The sequence below is a fragment of the Haliaeetus leucocephalus genome, unplaced genomic scaffold (assembly GCF_000737465.1).
Source record: "Haliaeetus leucocephalus isolate CR32 unplaced genomic scaffold, Haliaeetus_leucocephalus-4.0 Scaffold0, whole genome shotgun sequence".
Lineage (NCBI taxonomy): Eukaryota > Metazoa > Chordata > Aves > Accipitriformes > Accipitridae > Haliaeetus > Haliaeetus leucocephalus.
Window position 1 is genome coordinate 5,222,447 of NW_010972436.1, and position 26,178 is coordinate 5,248,624.

General features: G+C 38.1%; 1 protein-coding gene across 2 annotated transcripts in view; it reads right to left on the reverse strand.

Annotated features, from left to right (window-relative positions):
- CDK14 (cyclin-dependent kinase 14) overlaps positions 1–26,178 on the reverse strand; it is a 255,308-nt gene that overhangs the window by 198,145 nt on the left and 30,985 nt on the right. For both annotated transcript variants that reach the window (XM_010573893.1, XM_010573966.1), the window contains one exon: positions 15,889–15,968. In XM_010573893.1, the coding sequence (XP_010572195.1) occupies positions 15,889–15,968 (80 nt within the window). The remainder of the gene's footprint in view (positions 1–15,888; positions 15,969–26,178) is intronic.

The following is a 26,178-nucleotide window of genomic DNA, read 5'->3' on the forward strand; positions in this document are numbered from 1 at the left end:
AAAAGAAAAAACACCACAAAGAAACGGGGGGGGGGGGGGGGGGGCTTGCAATGAAAATTGCCATTTAAAAAGCTAGTTTCACAAGGGGACCTGAATGCCATTCATAAGCTCAGGACAAGCCAACAAATCAAAAACCCAGAGCTTACATCTTGATTCATCATCCCACATAGTACATGAGCCCTAAGATAAAGACAATTCTTTAGTGGGTCTCTACATCCATCTTGTTTATTATTATAGCTGAATACAAAAGTGACTTGCTAACCAAACACGTGAGGCATGAAGGTTTTTGTCCCTGAGGAGAAAGGGAACAGAAAACAAGTAGGGCACCTTAGCAAGCAAAGCAGCAGGATCTATAAGGAGAACTACAACATGCCTAGACCACTGTATTTCTCTATAACTTCCATTTTCAATTAGAAAGACTAAAGCAAATAAAATACTAACAGGTCGTGTGGCTGAATCGGTAAGCAGCAACTCCAGCTGATGAGCTCCTTTGTATTGGCAAAAATCAAGTGAGGAGGAAAATCAAACTTTAGCTGTTAATTCAATTTGACCAAGCACAGATTGGACTAGAACACTCAGTATATCAGTAGGTTGCCAATACAGGACCTGAACATCACAGAGCTACTGGATATCATCTCCTTATAAATATATCAGTATCGCATGGTCAAAGACGAGACTATCATCTCACCAACTGAATGCAAACAAACCTGCCCAACACAGACACAAGACTCCTCAGTGATATGCAACTGCACATAAGTTCAGTGAAACATGATAATAATATAAGTTCAGTGTAAGCAACAATATTATGCACGTAACACCAAGGTTCAGGAATATAACAAAACCATTGCTGCTTTGAAGTAGTTTCTGAACCTCTGAAAGTCTTTGGAACGCGTGTTCCTCTAAATAAGCCTTTTCCAAGCAACTCTTGAAGCAAGCTCATCTGCAACAGTATTTTGAGATACTGCAAAAGGTCAAACACATTTTTAGTTTCTGCAACTAAAAGTGAGAACATCTTAATATGCAGGAAAATACAGCTCAAGCACTATGAAGTCCTTGGAGCTCTTTACTAGTGATTTGCTGCTTATCATCACCTCATCCCAAGTAAATTAAAGAATGACTTCAACAAAGCCACCAAATTTTGTGGGCTGAGGTTTTCTGCCAAGAGAACACAGTCTGACCTGAAAAGGTCACAGGAGTTAGGACAGAAGCAAGTACCCATTGACACTAATGAATTTCTTTCCTCCATCAGCATGGCTAGTTAGCTTGTATGCTAGATCAGACACTTTGCAATAGTAAACTGCACCTCTGAAGGAACTTATTAAATGAGGAATATTAAATCCCTGTTCCAACACATGCCAGAAAGCTTTGGCTACAAATCAAGAACTGATTACATCCAAAAGTCTAAGAGCACATTCGAGTTCAGATATGCATGTTAAAATAGTGGCAGCCAAAGTGCTAACACTCACAGGGCTAAACATCCTCCTTAAATTCCCACCTTAGTTCAACATTCCAAATAGCACCAGCCCTATGAAAGCAGAACAGAAGTGAAATGTTCCCAAACAGAAAAAGAAAAGATCAGTCCATGAAACAGGCACAGGAATGCCACTCACTTATTTCTAATTAGGGCTCAGCATCCCAGCGATGACAGATCACAGACTTCAACAGGCCCATCGAAATGCCTCTCCCCCAGCTGATTAGGATGCCTGCATTTGACAACCTGATAACATTTGAAACAAACAGACAAGATCTCCACAGATAAACAAACCTGGTCTGAGGCAGTAAAACACATTCCTCTCCCAAAGCTCTCTGTGATCACAATAAGCTACATGTAAAACATTAAGAACCATTTATTTGAGAAGCAACTATGGTTGGGTATCCATATCTTGAAGGTATCTTTAACCTAAACTATACAATGACTGCTACACATCATAGGAACTGCGGGGGTGTCACTGCCATGAAGGACTGTATAATTACCTGCAGATATTTTTCCAACATTTTGTTGGGCTTTAACAAATGCTGTTAATAAAAACTAGTCCTTTTGGACAGTTTGGCTTCCATTTCAGTTAAGGAACTTTGATAAACTTGTTTACATAATTCTCAGAGATGTGGATTTATAATTCTGTCAATGATTTTACAAGGTTAATGGCCTCAGTAATTAAAACAAATGAATGAGAAACTGAACTACTTGAAATTTATGCACTTCAGTCAAGCATAAAAACAGCAAACTCTGCAAAGAACTTGAACGTATGAACCAGAGTAAAACCCACCTTTTTGCTGACAGCTCCAAACCAACGTACAGAAAGGGACATACTCCTTTTAACAGTATGCTTAGACTCTGAAGTATTTTGAAACCTAAAATCCTAAGAACAGAGATTAACACAATTTCTATTCTAGTTTCCAGACCTGGGTGCATCTGAGAAATATTTTTATTCCAGAGGTATAATTTAAAGTAAACAAACAAACACACACCAGAATAAAACTCATACTGTGATACTGAAGGCTCAAAAACATAGATTCTGTCTTCAGGAGCACATCTATTATCCAAGATGGTTTTAATTTAATTTAAATATCACTTTCTTCTATTTTTTTATTTAAACCTCAAGCTTTTAATTAGTATATTCTTAAATAAATGAATTTAATTAGAACTAAATGGCACTGATAATAAAAGCTCCAAGTCCCTTACTCAAAAAAAAAAAAAACAACCAACTGAATCCATCTAAGAGGAAGTCAACCAAGACTTGAAAATGTCACAAAATTTGTTTAAAAATTTCATAACATGCCTTGATAATCTTTTTATTTAATTAGGTGACATACATTAGCAAGTAAAAGGCTAGATCACATCATACTCTTTTTTTAAGGTCAAATAACCTGAAGTTGCAATAATTATAAGCTAAATTTCTTCATGGAACTAAAACTTTCATCATCCAAACTTCACTAAAGAACTTGATTTAACAGCAATAACACATCAGAAGTTCACTCTAGAAAAAAAGAAAGGAATAAAATCCCCTGATACTTCAGGGTTTTTTTAAGGTCTAGAGGTTTCCTATTGCCTCAGAAAGGTTAGAAGTTGCTTCATGCTCTTGAACTCTTATCGGGAGTTATTCACATGCAAAGAAACAAAATCCTTGAATGTGAAATTCTACCTTGTTGTCCACAGCCATAAAAATGGATGAAAAACATGAATGCATGGCCTGATGGTGAGATGGTAAGTTTATTAATGCAATTCATAAGCCTCTTGGACTCCTGGCAGAAATCTGACAGAAAGTTGTTAAGAAAGTCTTGAACCCATTATCCACAGATATATACTTTTATAGGTTATTTAGTTTGACCTCCTCAATAGAAGGAGCAATTTTCAAGCTCATAAATTTTTACTGAGCATATTTTTAGGAAGACATCCATCCTCTTGCAACAGCTCAGCTGTCAAAGTGTCCCCAACCCTCATGCACATTTGGTAGAGTGGGAAGTCCATCTAATCCTTATGCTGATAACTTAAGCAAAGCCTGTTTAATCAGGCTTTGAATGGAGACTATACATTGCTCCCAAACCTCTTCTTTTGCCTTTATATAGATTTGTACTTATTTGTGCAAGCAAGCCTGAGAGACAGCAGCATACAGACACACACCAATACCAATCACTTAAATTCTGTTTGAGCCACAGCTACAATCCTTAGCTTCTCCACTGGCATGCAAAATAAAGCATTTTTGATTATGCAAATACTCCTCTGCTTTGTGAATAGGGCCTCAAGTGATTCAAATGTTAATTCTGTTAGAAATCTTGATGCAAACCAGTATTTCAACCATGTAAGCTTTATAACCAAGACTTCCTGAGAAACACATAATTGCAAATTGCAAAATATCTTTTAGGACCACAAATACATTGAGATAAAGTAACCTGGAAAAGTGTGAAAGTTCTTTACAGCTTTTTGTCAATGGGCCTACAACCTGCAGGGCTTTGCTTTGAGTTAGATGCTCCTTCAGGAACTGGCAGTTTCCTACTGGCAGCAATGTAGGCACTGCTACATTAAGAACACCAGAAATGAAACAACAAAAGCAGATTTTTACCTTGTCCAGAGTTTAATGTGCTAAATGTTTGGGGGTTGTGTCTTTTCCCTCACACAATTCAGTGAATGTTTGTATGAAAATGTTCTTGCCAGTATCAGCCACATTTTTCGAGCCCTCACAGCACACAAAAGAGCAAGCATGCATCCTGGATTTCAAAGAAACAGGGGGAAAGGGAAGTAAGCGTGTGTGTGTGTGTGTGATCCTGCCATTTGAGGGTAAAATGTGTAAAACGTAAATTACATTTTTTCCAGCTAAAAAATTTTGGAAATATTTGGACCACATAAAAGTAGGTCAATTTTGACTGCTTCCAAACTAGAACTTCAAAATATATTGAGTTAACATCTTTCTTTTTACTTTGAAAGTCCAGTTTTGATTTTTTTTTCCAGTCAGTTGTATTTAACCTGTCACAGCAACTTGGGTTACTTTGTTCTCTCAGGTTTTAGGAGATATGAGGGAAGGGAGGATGTTTTCAGATGGAAGCCAGCCACACTGGCACTGCTATCACCCAGTCTGTGAAGCTAGCATGGTGTGCACCAAGATTCCTACCACCCTCTTGACTTTCTTGATTGCTTCTGCTTAGGGAAAACCAGGTGATAATTAAGACTAAATAAAACCCAAGGATATTTGTTATATAATTACCTGAGCTGTACAATTAAGATGGGCTTCAAAGAACTAACTCTCAGCTTAAGTTGCCTATAGACAAAAAAAGGGTGTTAGGAAGTTTCCACAGGAGATCCACAGCAAAATGTTAAATGCTTAAAATTAGCTGTCATTGACAGTGCAAGTTTTGAGCGCCTTCTCAAGACAAAATCCACAGCATCCTTATTCGCATTAACCCCCTCCTAACATCCGAAAGTAACAGTCAAAGAAAACTGGTCAGTACCACTTCTGCACTGATTAAGGGAACTCTGAATCAAGCTTCATAAAACAAGGACAGCAAACAAGCCATATCAGTTCAGAACGGATACACATCACCAAGTTTAGCACAGCTAATATATCCTTATTTACAAGGCTTCCTCTGTTCATTTTGTTCTTAGTTCACTTTTCCATTGGCTCCAGCTAAATCTGCTCCTAGCTAAGAAGCTGTGGAAGTTTGTGACAAGTGGCCCAGACCTTAAAAATTCAGAAATACACAGTTCCAGATTCTACAGCTGTATACCCCATAGTGATGGCTTTTAGACTCCACTGTCATGGCTTGTATTTTAATAAATGGGTCAGAGGTGGAAGGTCATGATATCCTATTACCAGTCTCTGAACCATCCAGTTCCCCTTCATTTTAGCAGAAAAATGCAATACATTATCAGCTTCTTTTTTTATATTGCTTACTCGAGAGGAACATTCCAAAGTAAAATAATGTGGATATTCATTTTCATTGCTTTGAAGAAGACAGTAAAGGTCAATTTCTAATTTTGAAATGCTACTCTCTTCATATTGATTATAAAGCCTGAAAGCAGCAACTCCACCCATGCTGCAAGAAGAGATCCCATTATGAAGCACATATTTCAGCTCCATATAATTCCTGAATAATAAATCTCCCACCTCTCCCAGCAAAACCTGAAAAATTTAACTAAAGCGTTTGCAACACAATCTTCAGCCTATGGAAAAATACAAGAGTGGAAAAGGAGCAGTACTGTCTCCCGAAGGAATGGTCTGACCCAGACTGCTATGCCTACAGCATCCAGCAGCAGGTAGACCAAAGAAAAAAAGCAGCCTGTGAAGAAACAGAAAACAAAAACAAGGGAGGAAAAGAAAGAATGTATTTTTTTCCTCACATATATAACTTCAGAGTAAGATGTATTTGCTAACGCTTTTTGCACTGTTTTGATTATAACATATTTTTTTTTCCTATGAGAAAGGTATTAGTGCATGCTTCTTAGCAACTACAGTGGCTGCTGCCATATTTCATGCCAGTACAAAGATGCAGGCTACTGAAAATATTTCCCAAGTATTTCAAAGTTTAGAAAGAACTCATGCTTAGAATCTTCAGCAAAGTACTGTGATCTAAACATAGCATTTTACCATACTGGGATTTTTTTACTTCCCTGACTACACGACATATTTAAGGAAGAACTGAATCATTATCACAAAAGATGGGAATAAAAGGCAGCAAAGCAAAATAGTGCAGCAGTCTCGTCCTTTCAGGCTGCCTGTCTTCTCAACTAGCAAGCCTCTTCTGAGTGCACGGCCCCTTCATTTGCAAATAAGGATCATTTGCCCTTTAATATAGAAGTGATTTATATAGATACTAAAATAGAATAGTATCTTGTGTCTGGAAAGAGACTGATGGTGCTTAATTTTAGGACCCATTTATAAAGAAGTTACAAATTTGCAATAAACTAGTTGTGTTTTTTTTCAAAGGAAAAAAAAAGTAGTTATTGTGCTCTGGACAAAAGCATTGAAAACAAAAGCACTGTTGTGGATCCAGCGGTAGCACGTGCACATCTTCATTGTTATATTCGTGTCTAAAGAACCAGGACTGTTTCATACCATATTTCTAAATAAATTACATACATCAGGAGAGTTAGGATAATTCGTTCATGAATTTTCTGTGTAAAAAACACAAAAAGCTGTTCTGATGATGTGTTTATGAATGATGACTGAAGTTAGTAGCAAGAAGATGGTCACACGTCTCAGCCACAACTTCTGATGAAAACAGACATCTTTTGTGGGAAGCATTTTATCTTTATCTAGATGTGGGTACACGTCCAACTCACATTAAACATTCTCTGGGTTGATCAAAGCCAGTACATGGCTCTTCACAAAGAATTTGGTTGTTTGGGGGACAGGGCTAATCAGCTCTGTGTCAAGTCTTAAAGACATACAGGAGACAAATGCACACACAGTATATATACACACCCACAAACTCCTTTCCGTACATACAGTGATGCATCTCCTTCAAGGGGGAGAGATTCAACACCAGGAAACTACACAACCTTCTCATGTCCTTATTTTGCATTCACCCAAATGTCAAACTAGTTCTGCTGAGATAAAAGTCACCTACAAGTTTGACATGTGCAAAAAACTATGGAGAAAACTCAAGCTGACTGAACCGGTTCAAACACTCAGTTGCCACCTTGCTCTGGTGCTTTCAAAATCCAGGACACAGCAGTGGAAAAAACACACTCAAAACACTCGGAGGTCTTGACAAAGACAAATGTCTTTGTGCAGACTTGAAGTCACCACTTTAATCACAAGGCTAAATGGTACTGTTGCTAAGATTATTCCTTTCACAAAAGGCAGATATAACAAAGAAAAAGCAATCTGAAGAATTGAGGAGACATTTCTTTGCCTCATCACCAGATGATATCAAAGTTTATTTCACCAGGTGGCCATGGAAGGTATTGGCACTTGGAAGAGTGCCTTAGGGCCTCTAAGCAATTCAAGCTGAAATGCCATCACTTGCTAGCAACTCTATTCATATTAACAACCAGCTAGTATCTGTATCACCAATTCAATCCACTCCAACTGGAATATGGCGACAGGGTAAAAAACTAATGCTACCTGGAGCAGGATTAACTTAGCTCTGCATTTTAGGTGGTAGCACATGCTATAAGAGGAAGTTAAATTTGCATACAGCATAAAAAGACTGACCGTCACCAACTTCCACTCAAACAAGAAGGCCATGACAGCTGCATAAGGGTTCTGTATGACTTATAGTTATGTATTGCAGTTATATATGAAGAAAGGATTGCCACCCTCCTTTTATCCTCCATATTCTGTAATTGCCATCTTTCTTCTACCCTTCCCATCATACTATGAGGGACAGCAAGAGCAGCAGACCAGATAAATCTGTAAGGCAACACTTCTGACTCCTCCATTAAACAGGGAAGAGAAGAAATGGTTTTTGAGCAGAAGAAAACTGCTCAGAGCCCCCCAGCAGGGCCAAAAGCCAAGTCAGAGAGGCCTGAAACAGGTCAGAGGAAACTGTAGGCAAATGCCTTACTGAGAAGGATTCAATAGTGCCCCTGGACTAATGGATTTGTAACCTTCTAGTGCTGGAACTAGCACAAGATCCCTTATCCAACACCTTCCATATGAATACTGAAGATGCACAGACAACTTCTTCAGTGGAAGTAGGGCAGAGTCTGAGAGGTCTACCATTAAGCTAACTGATAACAAGGATGAGAAAAGGATTCCTGATGGCAAAAATGATGATATTTAAAAAAAAAAAAAAAATCCACAGTACGTCACCCCATTCTCTTCTTGCTTGAACTGTGCCCAAGAACAAAAGCCAGAAGAAGGTCACATCTTGCACATCAAAGGTACTGAATGAAGATTCAATTGGTACAGCCGTGCTGCATCTCAGCAGGCTACAGATAAAACATTGGAGGGGGAATGGGAGGAGGACAGAGGGGACAGAATATTCTGTGGAACAGATTTAGCTCTATGAAGCTGGATAATTTGGAATTTTCATTTGTACTTTTCAGAAAAGCATGACACTTTTCCTACATGATGGCAGTTCATTATAGAGTTTAAAATTTATATCACAATTCTCAAAGGGAAATACCATCATTTATGTTGCCTTTACGCAATCCCAGCTTTCCTGAAGGTTTTATAATTGTGAGAACCACTAATTTGTTAGAGGGTTAAAAAAAAAAAAAAAAAAGGAAACACTAGACTCAGTCTATGAATAGCAAGGAACAAAGAAACAAGCAAGACAGACTTTATCAATCTCTACCATTTCTGAGCACCCTACGTGGACAGAAGCCTTTGTTTGGTCCACCAAAAAGAAGTGAGGAAGGAGCAGAGCACAATTTGGACACACTGAAAAGCAGGATACAACATCACAGTAATCACTTGCACTGTATCTGAGATTGGAAAACTTATCAGGTCTCCCATGTTCTTCGGTGATGACCAGAAATTCAGTTCACCTGTTTCAGCCAGTCAGTCCAACGGCCTTCAAAGAAAGGCAAATGAATACTGTCAGTAGAAAAAAATAGCAAACAGTCAGGGCTGGGGAGAACAGCAGGAGGGAAAGCAGAATAATGACGTAAGGTCCTGCTGCTTCAAAGCTCCACATTGCCGAGGATCTAACATGCTTCTCTCAGACATATGCAAATGCACACACACACACACACACGCAAGAGAAAGCACAACTGAAATATGATTGAAAATCTGAGCTATTCAAAAAAATGTTCAGTCATAAAAATGCCAGAAATTAAAGGAGATTTTTCTATTATTAATGTTCAGTAAGAATGAATATACACTTCTCTACAACATGACAGCGTATTTAATAATAAGTAACATCCAAACTTCTCGGAAATTTTAAAAGCTGACTTCATTTCATAAGAAAGGTCCCAGGAACATCCTATTCAAAATGTACTGTATTTTGAAGCCCAACTTGTCTTAATTTGGCAATCTTGTATTCCCCTTTTATCTTGAGGAAGCGTACAGTTTTGGTAAGGCTGCAGGATGCCCATAACAGAAAGAGACCAGACAGAGAAATTAAAATTGCTGGACTTTCTTTACTTTTGAATACTTCTTGACCTTAAATATCCAGCGACAAAGTGTCCCAGAGGTTCTTGGCTCATGTGTTTTATTTTTAACAACACTGAAAAACAAAGCTGTTATGACTACAAGCTGCACTGGCTTTGCAGGGACTTTACAGTTAATTAAGCTGTAGCTATTTAGCGTGCATTAGGCACCAGCTTTGCCAACTCTGTAGGCAATGAAAATGTTCCCGAAGCTACTGTCCTTTTCTTTTTTTACTTAAATGCTCCAAAGCAATGTGGCTTTTGGGGAGAGTGAGCTTATCCTCAGACTCTAAAAACATAAAGACACAAACCCCCTATAGTTACTCATGTGACATGCATGCTCAGAATAGTTATATCTTCATAATCTTAAATGTAATCCCTCAAAGTTCCCTGAGGCTTGTTGAGCCAGACACATATGAAGCTTTTAGGCATTTCAGTTATGGAAATTTATATTTCTTGACTGGACTTCCTGAAGGAAATGTGAAAGTCCTCCAAAGTCCTATCACTCAGAAGAAAGCAGTTGTCAATCTTCCTTAATTAAAAAAACAAAACAAAAAAACCAACCAAACAAAAAACCAACCCTACATAAAAGGAAGAATAGGATTATTTTTTGTAAGAGGATGATTTAACTTTCAAAAAAAAATTAATTTACTCTTTACTGGCAGATGAAGATGGGACTCCCATTGCAATTTTCATGTTTACCTTCTCCCAGTAGATCAACCAACAATGACTCTTAAAAAAATAGACAGATATTGTTTCACTGTGCCCTTGACCTACAGCATACAACCTTCCAGACCTACTCTAATACAATAAATAGGAGGCTTATCACTGTGAGTCATCTAACTAGTGCCATGAGGTCATTTGTTGACTTAAAGTTATGCTATATATCAGTCAAAAATCACTGAGCTGGGAAGTGCGTGCATAACTCAGGTAATAATTCAACATGAGATCACAAGAATTATATCTACTGAGTAAAAATATAATTTTCTGTAGCCCTTCCTTAGATGGTACAGGTACAGACTGTGCTATTTCTCTTGGATAATACAGAAGCACAGCTGCTTTACATCACTTTCAGTATTGTTACTGCAAAGCAGAATTTTCCATTGTGCACCCATTAGGAACACTGTGCAATAAATTACATGTTCACTTAGGTAAGGGCTCTCTCTTGGCAAACTGCTGATCCTCCCTGTACTTTTTTCTTAGCAGTTACTCCACTTCAATTTTCCGAAGATAAAAGTTTTGTGAAGATTTATCCCCTCCAGCCTGACAACTTCAGAAGGGGAGGCCTCAGAAAACCTCCCAACCGCAGAAAGTCTGTTCAGCCTGGGGCATAAAGGCAGACTCGCATTTCTTTCTGAAAGACCCCTTAAGGTTTTCATTTTTTGTTTCTCTTGTTCCCTCCTACCACACAGTGAGATATGGATGGAAGAGGCCTGAAACTTTGAAGACTTTTGAAAATGTTTTGTGGCCAAGAATTAAGAATCTCTCCTCCCTGCTCTGTGCTGGCACTCAAATGCATTAAGTTTTCTCCCACAAGTCACAAAACAACCTTATTCAGTATGCATGCTGAACTGCTCTTTAAAAATTTAAGTTAAAGAAAATTCATCAAACAAATCATGTGTTCTTTGTAATTTTATAATGCAAGACAGCTGGCTGTTTCCAAAGCATTTATGTGCTATTTTTGCACACTGCTATCCATACGCAGCATTAAGGTAACAGTTTTCAATGCTGGAATAGATGAAAAAATTATTATTATTTGGGCAACTCTCAAACTGAAGATGTAGAGACAGTCTCTGACCTGAACACTTTTAAATGTGAAACACAAATAGGTACAAATACATATTAATTACAAGATGTAAATACAAAAATTAATAAAAAGAAATAAACTAAAAGTTGCCTAATCATGGCATTTAAATTGCAAAGTACAAAAATACCTACAAAACATGTCTGGTTTGGATGATGCTTTGAAACATCATCTAGACCTATGGGAAATGAAACATTACCATATACTAAAACACTAGAATAGAGTTTTATTACTAATAGTAAATCAAATTAAGCAGAGCAAAGGAGCAGCAACATTTCCAAGGGTGGAAAATGAAAACCAAATACAAAACAGTTTCCACAATTAGGATGGGGAAGAAATAATTTTACTACCCATGAAAGGAACACAGTAAGCAAGTTAACCTCACAAGCAAGGTAGCGATAAAACCAAGGGAAGTTTGTCTACATGCATACCCAAAAAGCAAAATCTTTGTCATGCTGGATATAAGGAATATTATCTCTCAGAAATCAAACAAGATAACTACAGAATTGTAAACCAAGCTATTTCCAGAATTAGAATCTACTGCACAGTTCAGTATTTAGCCTAGATGAACATATGACATTACAGGAAATTAGGGGAATGAAATATCTGAGATAAAAGTTAAGGTCAGTGAACTTTTCTGCTGGCTGCAGTGGATTTAGTAACACTTCCAATCTGGTGCTTAAACATCTCTGAACAGCAGATAATGAGAGGTACAGTAAAAGAATAAATCACAACTACACAAACACAGAAAACATATCATTTGCTGACCTATATTCTACCAAATTTAGTTTAATGAGAAAATAGTGTGTAAATGATGGTCAGGCTCCATACTGTCTCAGATACCACAGTTGCAGGCACATTTAAAATACAACAGTAATATGGTGGACTGCACCACTCATATTTTGTGATCAGAAAATTACATAGGTTTAACCCACTCAGGTATACACATCCAATCAGTTACTCTTTTTTCCTTTTTTTTTAATTTATTTTTCTCAGGCTCAAAAGTAGATTAGATTATCCCAGACTAAGCGAGTTAAATTCAGAGTGAAACATCCTGTAAACTGCATGTCACTAAATGAAAGCATCAATAAATTGCTACAACTGACTCAGACCAAGTTGAAAGAACATTTAGCACAGGCTACTTCTAAATTTTGTTCTAGAAATTCAACAGGCAGCTGAGCAGCACTGATAAATAAGCTACATTTACCTACTTTCATTCAAACCTATGTAACTTTGATAAATGGTAGAAGACACAAACCCACATCTGCTGTAAAAGCAGAATTACTTTATAAGCTTTAATTGAAGTTTCAGCTAAACCTCCCCCAGTCATTAACTATGATTCTTCTTATGCAGCTTTACTGGGGGATTTTTTTTTTTTTACTTTTCTTTCCATTTTTTGTTTCAACCAAGTTACTGCTTGTTTCCACAGTCACACATGCCATATTTATAGCCTGCATTTTCCTACTTAGTCTTTTTTCTTTGTAGCTTTGTCTTTGAGCTTCATTCTGCTGCTGTCACAACAGTAACAATATGCTTCCCTGTACACAGACAGCTACAAAATTCCCTCAGCATGACCACTGCTTAAGATTTCAGCCTGTAACTTCCCCCTAATGAACATCACACAGCATCCCCATTAGGAGCACAGCGCAGGAATGGCATTTTCTCTCACTGCTTTACCCAAACAGCCAGGAGAAATGTTGAACAATTTACTTACAGTAGTTTTAATTTACAAATAACTAGCATTCTGCCTGAATTTGCCTTGCATTGATGGAAAATTAGAAAATAAGGAATAAATCAAGGTCAAAACCTGCCTGGCTCCTCCATTGTGAAGGACTTTGGAGAAATGCCCTCCAACAGAACCCTGGCTCATGATACCATACATGCATTTTTTGATTAGGGCAACACTACTCCTCAGATAACTGAAATTAGAAGTTGATCTCATCTTCAGCGGTATTTGTCCTTGTCCTAATAGTCCCAGTCTAAATTATAGGGCTGGAGCTCTCAATCAGCCAACGGAGATCAAGAAAAATCTGCTTAACACAGCGTCCAATTCTTACTGTTTTTCCATATCAAACTTATCAGATAACTTCAAGAGCTTATACAAGCGTTTCTTTTTTCTTTTTTTTTTTTCCCACCCATGTAGCTGAGATCAGCCACAGCTGCATTACAGAACTCAGCATGTCCAAGACGGATTAGATGCTGCTAAGAGGAAAGCAACAGCTTCCTCAGCTGTGGCGTTACCATCAAATAATACAAGTCTGGCACAACATCACTGAGATTATCTTCTGAAAGTTACATTTGTAATACAGCCTTCCTTACTTTCCTCACCCTAATATTTGTTTCTGACAAAATCAAAACAAGCAACAGAAAAGCCAAAGCCTAACTAAATACAGATTTTTCCCCTCCCCACCTTACACATCATGTATGTCTGACTTCTACATGATATAAAACATACAAGACTGTATTTCTAATAGCTCCTACAGATCTGAATGAAGTTCCACTACCCAGGAAACCTGATTACATTTACAAAAAAAAAACCCAACCACAACCAACCAACCTATAAACTGAGTTTGACCCCACCTAACCAGGAGTCTACAAAAGTCAAGAAAAACCCCTCTCATTAGCCTACTACTCTTCGGATCTAGTCCCAGCCTAGATGAGTACTTAGAAATGCAATGGATGCATATAGGCCCATCAAAATCAGTGAGATACCGCATACTTAAGAAAATATATATTAATAACTTTAAGAGCTTTTCTAGACAAGAGCTTTGTTCTACTAATATTAAAGTAGCAGAACTTTAACTGGCTTCAACCACAGTGTTGTAGTCACAGCTAAAAGGAAAACTTCTCCAATGACACTGTGAAAAGTATTTTCATGTGCCTTCATAATTTAAAAAAATAATCAAGTGGAAAAATCTCTGTTCTTGCTCCTAACAAATACTTATTTATACTGAGCTCACACAACAAACTATTTATGAAGGAAAACACATTATACTGTATTTGACAGTTATAACGCTATAAACGTTCATCTAGAGCAAGCTCACATTAAAAAACCTTTTAAATGTCACTAAAAAGGTGCAAGAAAGCCTTATCTACTATTTTCTTAAGTCAGTACCATATCAGCTAAAAACCTGGAGAACAATAAACATTTGAAACACAGGCTGTTATGCCTTGAACTTGGCATTACAAATACTGAAAGCTGTCCTCGTAACCCTCTGCACACCTCGTTATCGCAGCACAGCTGCGGGGACAGACAGCTCACAGATAAAATATATATAATTATGAATAAATGTGTCAGATCATTCAATAATTATGACTCAAATAAAGCAGTACAGAAGAAGTGCTGAAATTCCTTCATAAATTGGCCACCTACGGTTTCCCTCCTTTGTGAAAGAGCCCCCTTTAAAATGCACAACCTTGGGATGGAAATCCACAGTACTTTAAAGGCTTCTAACTTCAGGGTGTCAATCACATGAAACATCAATTTTTTTTGCCCAGTCCAGCCCAAAACAGGCTCATTGTACAGACACACATACGGCATATGGATGGCTGCAGGAACGTAGGCAGGAGTGAGGGACAAGGGAGCTGCAGCTGCTAGGACTGCGGCCGCAATGGCCATGAAGCTGCATGCCTCCCTCGCAGGGCCATGCTGTGGATCCTGTGAGGGCTGACGTTCTGGTACCTCCCTGGCTCATCCCACCTTGAGAATTATACCAAGATAGTCAGCACAGTTTTAAGAGGTCCTTCAAAACCCACAACAGTCTTGTCTTTTTAGTTCACTACCAACTGCAGCTGAGTCTGAATCAGTGGTGTGATGCTAAATTGTTTATTATTCCTCTACCAAGGCTCATTTTCAGTACCTTCTAACAGAGGAAGCCCACGCAGAGAAGGCACATCCAGCAATTTCTGCAAAGGAGCTTGACACAGGCAGGCTCAGATAAAGCAGCCGTCACTAGGGACCGCGAGAGGCTGACAAGGAAGGATAAAGGAGCAGAGCAAAAAGCGTAACAGGCATCTCCAAGCATGCTAGATAAGAGTCATTCCCAAGCCACACAAGTTAGAGTCCATGGGGAAGGAAAAACAAACAAAAGCTAGTCCCAAACTACACGCAGCTTCTCAGACACCTGTATTTTTGCTCCCTGATCTTCCGATTGCCTTCATCAAGAAACGCTTTTCTTCACTTCATGCTGCGGGTATATGAAAAATTACATCTACCTTCATCTTAGGTGCTGCCTGCACGCAAGAAGCGCGACTTACACAGTTCCCTTACCTTCCAGAATGACTTCTCACACCCACCTTAAACATGCTCTTAAGTACTCATTTGTATAGTAAATCTAACAGGAGCCAAAGCAGAGGCAGAAGATGCATTCTTTAACAAGAACTCCCACACCAGAGGCTTTGTTTTTGAAGCACCAAAGTTTCTTCCTACTGAGAACATAACGATATAATTTGAATTCTCAAGCTATTCACTATAGCATGGCACAGAAATAAGAAATGCAATGTAATTACAAAAAAACCCCATGCATAATCATTAAATGTGAGTGCATACCTTCCCTGATAGCAGTAAATGGGGTTCCTTCTTCTTCTTGTAATCTAATCACCTTCAATGCTACCAGCTTCCCATTTACCCTGAAAGGGAAAGAGAGGGGAGGGGAAGGAGAAATAAAAAACAAAATTAAAGCAGAAACAGTATTTCTCACAAAAGAACTTATCTCTGATCATGTACTTATTCAATTTCTTCCTGTCAATGCCACTGATTCATTTATAGCACTGTAAGAAACAGTTCATAGCTTCCATAATGTCAACTTTATATTTTCACACTCAGATGCAATCCAAGAAATGATCTCAGTTTTCTGTGAGTCAGTCTGTTTCCCTTCTATCACAGCACTAAACTGAAGCTTTGTCAAGAAGTATTACATTGTAAAATACAGTTTTAAAGTATCTGTCCTTTATTTGATCAAATAGTTCAAAGAAAAAGGCATATGATTTTCATCACCCCACTTGCAGTATATCCATACTTACACTGATTGCCTCCTTCCCACTGCATTACACCCATAATCATTGCCCTCAAAAAGCTATGGAGGTTTGAGATGGGAAATATTTTTAGGTCATTCTGGCCATTCCCCATTAGGGCAGGATTGTTCCTAAGGTACATTCTTGACTACATGGCCCAGGCTAGTTTTAGATTATAATGACTTGCACTTATAAGATCAAAAATATTTTGTGCTCCAAGGGACAAAACTTCACAACAGGTCACTCTAGTTTAAAATCTATTTGGCTGGTTTCACTTCTAGCATGAAAAATTTCACCACATATGAATTGTATTCCAGGCCTTCCAAAAAAATCCAGTTGGTTCAGTTTATCCAAATTGAATCTCACAAAAACAGAATGAAAGATAAAAGCTGATATCAATTACCTTCCTCAAGAACAAACTCATACTCTGAAACTTTAACAGACTCCCCAGGTATGACAAGCAATGGCAAGGATAGATTACCAAAAAGGCATAATACAGTTGCACACACACACACACAAAAAAAATTATTATTATTGCAATTTCTTTCTGTAAAAGCAAAATTAGCTTTTACAGCCACAAAGCCCAAGGAAGCATTGAAGCTTTCGCACTCCTGTAGTCATGGAGGCAATTCACTATTGTACTGGGCCCTAGAAGATGTATTCATTTTTCTAAGCAACATGATACAGACACCTACCAAGTCTGAATTCATCTTCTCCCTCAGGCTTTTAATTTATGCAGTTAGACGACTTCAGGGACAGGATGGCTACCATCTTGTTTCTTCTGGTTATTCTTTTTTTAGAATCACCAGAATCTCATTAGCCCTGTACACAGCATTGTGTAATGACTCTGAACAATTTAAGAAACCCTGGTTATCAAAAGATGGTTTACTCATCACCTTCCAACTATTCAAAGTACTTCATACTGGCACCAGTTCAAGTCTCCGGCCACTAGTCACTGTTGAAAGATAATTATCAGCTTAATCCTACTGGATTATCTGGATTTCTCCTTATAATTGCCTTATATATATATTTGTTTAGATTTAAACAGGACTTCTGGCATCAGAAAAAGATAAGCCTTGCCCCAAGTAACTTCATGTGTCACGCACAGACAGGAGAATAAACCATAATAAAAACAGAAGTAGGAAGACTGATGACAGACATGTGGTTCATATACCTGTGTAGTTTTCAGTTCCTCTGTCAATACACCACCCTACCTGTCACATACATATAAATAAGTTAGATACCTGGATAACTTGATTATTTTAAAACAGATGAAATAACTGTGCAGGAGGAATTTAAATAAGAAAAGCAAGATCATTTTGTGGATCAAGAACAGGACAGACATTATGTTCAGAGAAGGCAATACAGAACACAATGGAAAAAAGCAGACCAAGGAGGTACTAAGGAAACAGGGATATGGAGTCTCTTGCCAGGGAGACAGGCAAATAGCATGCAGCATTGTGTAGATTATGTTTTTTTTAATCAGAAATTCTACATTCCATTGATTCATTAAGAGTAAGAAATAACACAAACAGCAATAGTATGGAACTCATTTCGAAGAATTCACAATTAAACACAGTAGGTGGGCTGTGCTATTTAGTTATCACTGCCACTTTGTCATTGGTACCTGTCATCATCTTGATAGACGTCATGGCAACTCTTAATATTATCAAAATGATCAAACTAATCTAAAGTAGTGTTCCTCTGGGATTTCATTCTCCCCTTTAGTATTATTTATCTCCAACATATCAATCTGTAACTTCCAGAATAAAACAGCCTTCTTATTCTCATTTACTACCCAGTCATTAAAACCTTTTTTTCCCAGCTCATTTTCTATAAACAGGAGCGTATAAAACTGGAGATGTGAGAAATGATGAAGTATCATTAATTAAAAGACATAGGTGTGTATATTCACATCCTTTAACTACTCTCCCACTCACGCAATCTCAGGATGCAGTCAGATGGTGCTGCAGAGATGAGCTAAGGGCTACCTTAGGGTATAGCCTTGCTCCTGCTAAATCCCTGCCACACACTCCTGCCACTGTCTTGTATTTGCTCTCATTCCTGCTAGACCCTACAGTGAGACTGCTTAGGGAGATTAAATAGGAGAAAACTGGCCCTTCCAAAAGAACTAAATCATATTTTAAAAAATGATAAAGGCATTTTTCACATTTTAAAAGCAAAACCCACTAGAAAATATATGAGAAGAACTGGGACTACCTCCTGAGAAGCAACAAGCCATGAGATCAAGCCAGCTATGTCATGAAATTCTGCCCTGAATCTTGTGATGATGTGCCAAAATGATGTGGCAATTTCCTTAGAAACAACACTGGAAAAACAGACTCCTGGAGAAAATCACCTCTGCAACCTATCAGAACTTGTCTTTGCAGTCTTCACTAGTGATCAGATAAGGTTAGCAGAATTCCTCCCAGATATTACTTCACATTTGTCTCCCACAACTTTCAAAGCATGCTCAGTGTTTTCATTATTTTCAAATACAAGTAGGAAAACTGACAGGCAGACAGCCTTTTAGACAGTGAAAAGGCAACCCTGCTGCCCCTTTTAACATCTAGGATTCATTAAACCACCTCTCTTGCTCACTGTCCAGAGTAAACAATTTCACACCTTCTCAAAACAACACACTTAACTGGGTCAAGGATTTCACTTATCTTATCTTATGTCCATTCTGTCAACTGCCTCATTAGTTTCTATTAAGGACAAAACTGACTATAAAATTCCTATTTTCTAACTTACAAGCCATCCTCCTTCCTAAACTAATGCACTCTCTCTTTCTCTCTCTCATCCAAAAATCTTCAGAGAAAAGACAGAAGTCCTGAAGCCTCTCTAGTTATCACACAAAGCAAATCACCAGCAGCTGATGGACAGTTTTCCAGTTTATGGAAATTCAGCATTTTAATGTTACATAATGTCTTCTAATAAATTTCTGATTTTATATGTAAGGTAGGCAAAAGAAAAATGACTCCAAATTGTTTTTTAAAAGTCTGTGTATTATAAAAAATACAAATGAGCCAAATATTACAAAAAATGCTAATATAATATATCATTCTGCCTTTTCTAAAACAGCACACATCATCATTACCAAAATAAATACATTTATAAAAATGACCACTTATGAGAAATAGAGAAGGTTAGAAATTATTTAATGCTTTAATGCATCATTAAGAACACATAATACTGATGAATATAAAGTAACTGATGACTTAATTGGCTTCACTGGGGATAATGCTGATGATGCCACATAGAGAACAACAGAGTACAATAACATTATTTTCTCAAGTTCTTCAGTTATATTTAGATGCAATAAATGTTCTAAATACAACACATTTTAAAGAGCCAATTAACATAAAATCTGCCACTCTGATTTCAGTCCGTTTATTTAATACAGATTTTTATCCCTGGCTGGAGTTTTGGCTGAGTTCATAACTCAAGCAAGTGCTAAGCTTGGGAACATTTCTGCAAAGAAAGATCAGTAGATGGTATTGGGATGATGCTTTTATTTGGGATACACATTTCAAGAAACTAATTCTTACGAGGAAAAGTAACTCTCAATTGTCAAATAGTCACTTACATGAAAAGCTCAAAGTTTGATGATCACACCCCGAGCATATCTAATTAGATCTACTCTGTAGTGATATTGATGTCACAAACAGACGACTAAAACCCCCAAAAGACCATGGTGGCCTAATGAAACCAGGCTCTCCCAGAATTTTCCTTTGAAGAAACCTGACAGAGGCAAATTCATTGCAGGTTTAGTCATCTTTGATTATTCTACCAATGAGTAACTAATTCCACATTGAGGGAAACACTTCTTTTAATCACTATCATAAAAGACAGTTCAGTGTAAACACAGTTTATATTATATCTCTCTTATTGAAAAGGACTTACATTTGTAGTTTACAAAAACCACTTACAGTCCCACTAAAGCCCTGTGGTGCAAACACTCAAGGGACTACTACCACAGCACCTCAATTTCTCTTTTTGACTCCCACCATCTTTTAACCTCCACCCTAAACAAAAGTTACCTTGTTATAGAGAAGCTAGTGGATTAAAGATACTTCACAGTGCTGACGTTTATTAGTGCTGAAAAGTAGAAGATCAAAGAGTTTGAAGAGAGATGAAGGATTTAAATTATTAATTAGCGTTGTCACTGGAACTCAGGGATCCTGTTCTTCACAGTACTGAAGGCAGTCTCATAAAAACAATGTGGCAGCCCTTACTTGAACAGAAGCAGATGAGCAGCATCAGAGCATTTACCTCCAGGTCCCTCGTCCCTGCCTCCCAGCCTCCATCATTCAGTTCAAACTCCACAGCTGCTCATTTAAGCACAGGGGCTGCACTTGACCTACACCTGCTGGAAGCAAATCACCTGGGACTGGCAGCAGGGAGAGCGATGCACAGCACTGGTCCTCCTCCATATACCTCACATCTCTTTGGGCCCCACTGACGTTCACATCAGGAAATTATTTTCATCTCAAGAGAACTTGAAGACAAACATAGTGGTATCGCTTATAAGTAAAGTGGCCTCTCACAACCCTGCACACCAACAGTCACAGGAGATCTTCCAAGAGATGCCATTCCACGGCTAACTGGAAAAAACACTGGTGCATAATAGCATTTAGTTGGCAAATGAGTTCAGCATTTGCTCTACCATTCCAATCATGCATATATGTGTCAGTGCCATTAAATTACTATCCAATAACTTCTAGCACTTGTATCCAAGGTAACTATGTTCTAGGCCAGTTTACCACATTTTCCTGTGCAGTCCTGGGTAAGTAACACAAGAGATTTTCTTTCCTCAGTTTCATCCCCTGCTACGAGAGATAATAAGGCCAAGTCACCCCTGTACACTGCTTTGCAGGTTGAAGCACAGCATATACAGTGTAATGTTCTTTTTATATATACAGCTATAGAGGAAAAATCTCCCAATATTTCTTTTAAACACTGAGAAATTCACTCTGTAAGTGATCAATATAGTCAATGATTCATCTTCTAGTTAGAATCTTAGTAACTTACTTTAGTACTTACACTACCTTAATAATTTTTTCCACCATTTGGCATTTTAGTTCAACATCTAGTTATTAGTTATGTATCTAGTTCAACTTGAAGTTATTGTTTCTATTAAAGATTTACAATGCTAGAGATTTTTTTTTAAAGCATCTGTGTACACACTATAAACTCATGTTATGACTTTAGAATGTATAGTAAAAAAGCAGCCTACAAAAATCAGTTAAGCACATCAGTTAAAAAAAAAGGGGGGGGGTAGAGAAGAAAAAATTGGGAAGCTCTAGTAGGTAACTATAAATTGCCTTTTCATAATCCATGAAAATATACTCCTTTTCCAGCCACGTTGTATCCTCAGATGAAAAGAGTTTCATTTCTAGATGAACTCTGATTTCACACAATTTGCAAGAAATAAAAGAAAAGGTTCAGAATGTTTAGGTCACTAAGACAACATGAATTAGAGCAATTTTGAAATATTCAGTCTAATAAACTGGCCAAAACGTGGAGAAAATATTATCTGTGAACTGGACTGTTGCACATGAAACGTATCAGGGAGCATGTGAACACAAGACCTCACATGGGCATGGGGTAAAGCTAGGGGAATGACTAAAAAGTGACAGCGTGGCAGACAAAACCATGGCAAGTTCTTCAGGCCATCCGAAGCCTATGGCACTTCCAACAGATTGCACATAAAACAAAAGACAAGACAATGAAAGAGTCATGGAGGTTTCATGACAAGTAAAAGAAATCTTGCAAGTTAAAAAAAAAGTCAGAACAGCAATTAGTCCTGTCAGTCATCCTCAGTGAAGGTTTCACCATCATAAATATAAAACTCAAAATACTTCAGTCATCCTTTTTCTTGTGAGCAGCCATCCACAAACATATATATGAAATATGATGGTCAGCTATATACTCATAACGCATACTACAATACATCATGCCAACAACAAATACACGTAGTTCCCACTGATCATTCAAATATTCCCTGCTGCCCCAAGAATAACACAGCATGGAAACCACAGCCGGTGCAGAGCATGGTGGCTGTCCTCCTGAGCACAATTTCTCTCTAAGATCCGCACTTTATACCATGAACTCCCTATTGATTTTCAGGTGAATTGGAAAAGGTACTGCCTTTGATGCAGATAAATGTGAAATGCCCTGGCTACCTGAAAAAATACCTTTGATCTTTGGGTACATGCTGGAATCACCCTGAACACAAAAAAATGCAGATTTCAAACAGAAATGGGAGTGGTACCTTAACTGAAGGGCTGCCCTACCCCTGCAGCCTTTGAGCTCTCGTTGACGGCATCAGCTTCTACTGTGCTCTGCTCCGTGCTCTACCCATTTCTCATATTAATAGTTAAAAGGGATAGGGACTGGAATTCATTAGGACAAGCATTTTATTAGAAATAAATTGAAATTATGTCATTTTGTGGTAGGCAAAAATGTGTTGATTGAGCTCTCTGTTACAAATTCTACATATTTTTGCAATACTTTGAGCACATGCAACTTAGTAAAGGTGCTAAAAAAACTAAAGGTACACTAAAAATCACATGGACAAGCAAGAAGGAGATTGAGATCACAGCAGTGCAGAAGCAGTGGAGATACCATTGGCTTGCCTCTCAAAATACAGACGCATACTGTGCAAGCAGCAGTCACAGATCACATTGCTTTAACCGAGGTAATCTTTTTTAATTCTTTGCCTTGAAGGGCAATTGAACACAGTGGGAGGAGAGGACAGAAACCATGCCAACTCGTATTATTGCCAAAAGCACAGGTTTTTCCCTTAAGTGCAATATGCAGAGTTCCCAGTGAGGGGATGCAAGGCCTCCACACTGCTTTGTAAGGGGTTCTGGTTGGCAGCAGCTCCCTTGTGCTGTCACCAGCTTCATCTCCAGACTCTCGTAACTCACATCAACGTTTATGTGCCACAGATCAAGCCAGATCGCATTGCTGTACATTCAGGTAAATTTATAATCAACCCCAAGAGGGAAGGTCAATGGCAGCAGGAAGATATACATGTCAATACACAGACATACAGCACTTCTTCAGCTCAACCACAAAATGAAATGATACAGGAATTCAAAAGGCACCTATTGCTCTGCACCTATTGTATGGCAAATGTTCAACGTGTTAGCCAAACGCAGAGGCAATAGAACTTGCATCATTTTTTAGTGTTATCAGTAAATTACTAGGCCTACTTCTCCAAAATCGTACATTAAAAAAAAAAAGCAGAAATCACTTCAAAGTGATCTGAATTTCATGCAGTAAGCAGCCTCTTGGGATTTTATACCACACAGTAACATGTGAGAATCTAACCTGAATGAAAGTAGAAAATGAACATGCCAAGATGAGTTTCATCACGCACACCTGATGTGCAACACGTGAAATCAAATAGATTTCCCTATTGATGCAACCATCAGCCAGACACAAATGGCTGCTTGACTATTTCTCCAATAAACAAAAAAGCTCAGCCTAAGAGAATACTGCTTCACTTTCCTCAATAACACAGTCCTGTTCACTCTGCTGCTTTCTCACCCCAGGAAATAATTTTTATCTGACTACAAAAAGAGAAATCCATCATCCAGTAAGAGGAATTAGCCTACTTCATTTCACTTTCCTGAAATACTACCACAAATACTCAAATAGATGGAAAAGTAATGGCTTTGATAGGAAGGCAAGGGCTTGGTACCACTGATCCTGCTCAAAGTTGTAAAAAGCCAGGCTTGCCCTGAAAGCAAGTTACTGCACGCATTACTTCAAATTTTAAGAAAGGAATGGCTGATTTTGTGTCTTTGGAGGTAAGTATTCATCTTTTAGTCTTTCTAGGTAGTAAGCTAAGATCAAGAATTTTTTATTCTATCATCATGATCAGCAGCAGAGATAATTTTAAAAGCTGAAATATATCTCAGGAAATGCATTAAAAAAAACCCCAAATGCTGCTACTTGCCACATGCAGCTGGTGATAACCATTAAGCACAATAATTCTGATTACAAAGCGTGATTCAAAACAGCTCAATCTGATCTTAAGTTCTCCACCTTCAACTACAGTTAAGGACACATGTCAGAAATATTTTGGCAAAATGAGAAAGCCAAGCATTAGAGTTGATTGAGAATTAGGGATTCTCAAACATTTTGACCAAAACACACTTGTTGTGCAAGTATTACCAGCTTTTCCAAATATACGTCATGTCTGCGTTCTGCGGTGTGCCATGAGGGCTTAATCCTTCAGCCGTCAAACTGGGCACATGCCAAAACAGCCCTCTTCTGATCTGTGTTGCTAATTTTTCTTCCCACTGAGCCTGTAGCCAGGGGAACACAGTGATGCATATCACAGTCTCACCCTACATTAGGTGCTAGAAAAAAAATTCTGTATCTATTCCTGTATCATTTTAGATAAAGGTATAAACAGTCAGAGCCAATCTGCCAGAAAAGCAGCAGCGCAGTTAGGCTCTCCTGGAATGGTCCAAGCCAATGTTGGCCCATCCATTTGGCCCCCACCCTCCATCTATCTTCCCCAAGAGTACATTGTAGCAGTGATGCTCACTGTTCTTTGGGAATACCACCTAGGCCAGAGATTCCTCAGTTTCTCATAGGGACAGAAAGAGGTAACAGGGCTACATTACTCAACCAATAACTCCTTTTGAAATTGCAGAAGGCCCCTGTAGTGCTTCCCCTGTTCTTAAAGTACAACCTCCTCCTGCTGTGAAGTAATTCAACTGGGTTTTTAGATTGGATATTAGGAAAAATTTCTTTACTGAAAGGGTTGTCAGGTATTGGAACAGGCTGCCCAGGGAAGTGGTTGAGTCACCATCCCTGGAGGTATTCAAAATGTGCATAGACAAGGCACTTCAGGACATGGTTTAATGGGCATGGTTGATGGTTGGACTCGATGATCTTAAAGGTCTTTTCCAACCTAAATGATTCTATTATTCTATAAGTCTGGACTGGAGGTCCTGAATCTGGATGGTGCTGTGTAATATGGGAATTATTCAATTCTCAGTGGGAACAAAAAGTAAACCAAACAAAATTAAGCAGGTGAAGGAATATTACTATAACATTAGGAATATTCTCTGCATATGCATTCTTATCCACACTCCAGTTACACACACTTTTTTTAAAATACATTTTAAAGACCTTCCAAAAGATGTTATGAAGCAGCAGAATAAAGTTATACATAATTGTTATAATTCACACTACTTATCCAGAGCTTGCTGTTTATAATGGAGAATGCAGAGAGCCCAGTAATTTCAATTTATTAATCAACTACCATTAAAATCATTGAAGTATTTCTTACAGCTCTGCAGTCAGCTCTACTAAAACAAATGAGTATTTCTAACCAATCTGTGTTTCATAACACATTCACAAATCACCACTGAGTGAAATAGCTTCAGGGAAGCGCTTTGCTTTGTTTTTAACTTTCACTCTGTTCCACTGATTGATGGGACATCTAGCAACCCCATTGCCTTAGTTCAATCTTATTGAAAGCCAAGGCATATGGGATAACTCTCACCAGATACGCGTTATGATTTTACTAAAGGGTTTTAGTAATAAGGCGCAAGCTGAAATCTATACTGTTTTCTAATATTACATAGACCCCAATAAAAAGCTTACATGTGTATAATGTCTGGAACTTATTCTGATGCGTAACTGAACCACTAACAATACAATGTAACTGCATTTTGTTGAAGAAAGCTGCTAGTGAAAGACAATACATGCACTGGCATAGCAGAAGTATATTTCTTCTACATTTAGAACATGTTTTTATTCATATCAGCTGTCATTATGCTCATCAATCTCAAAG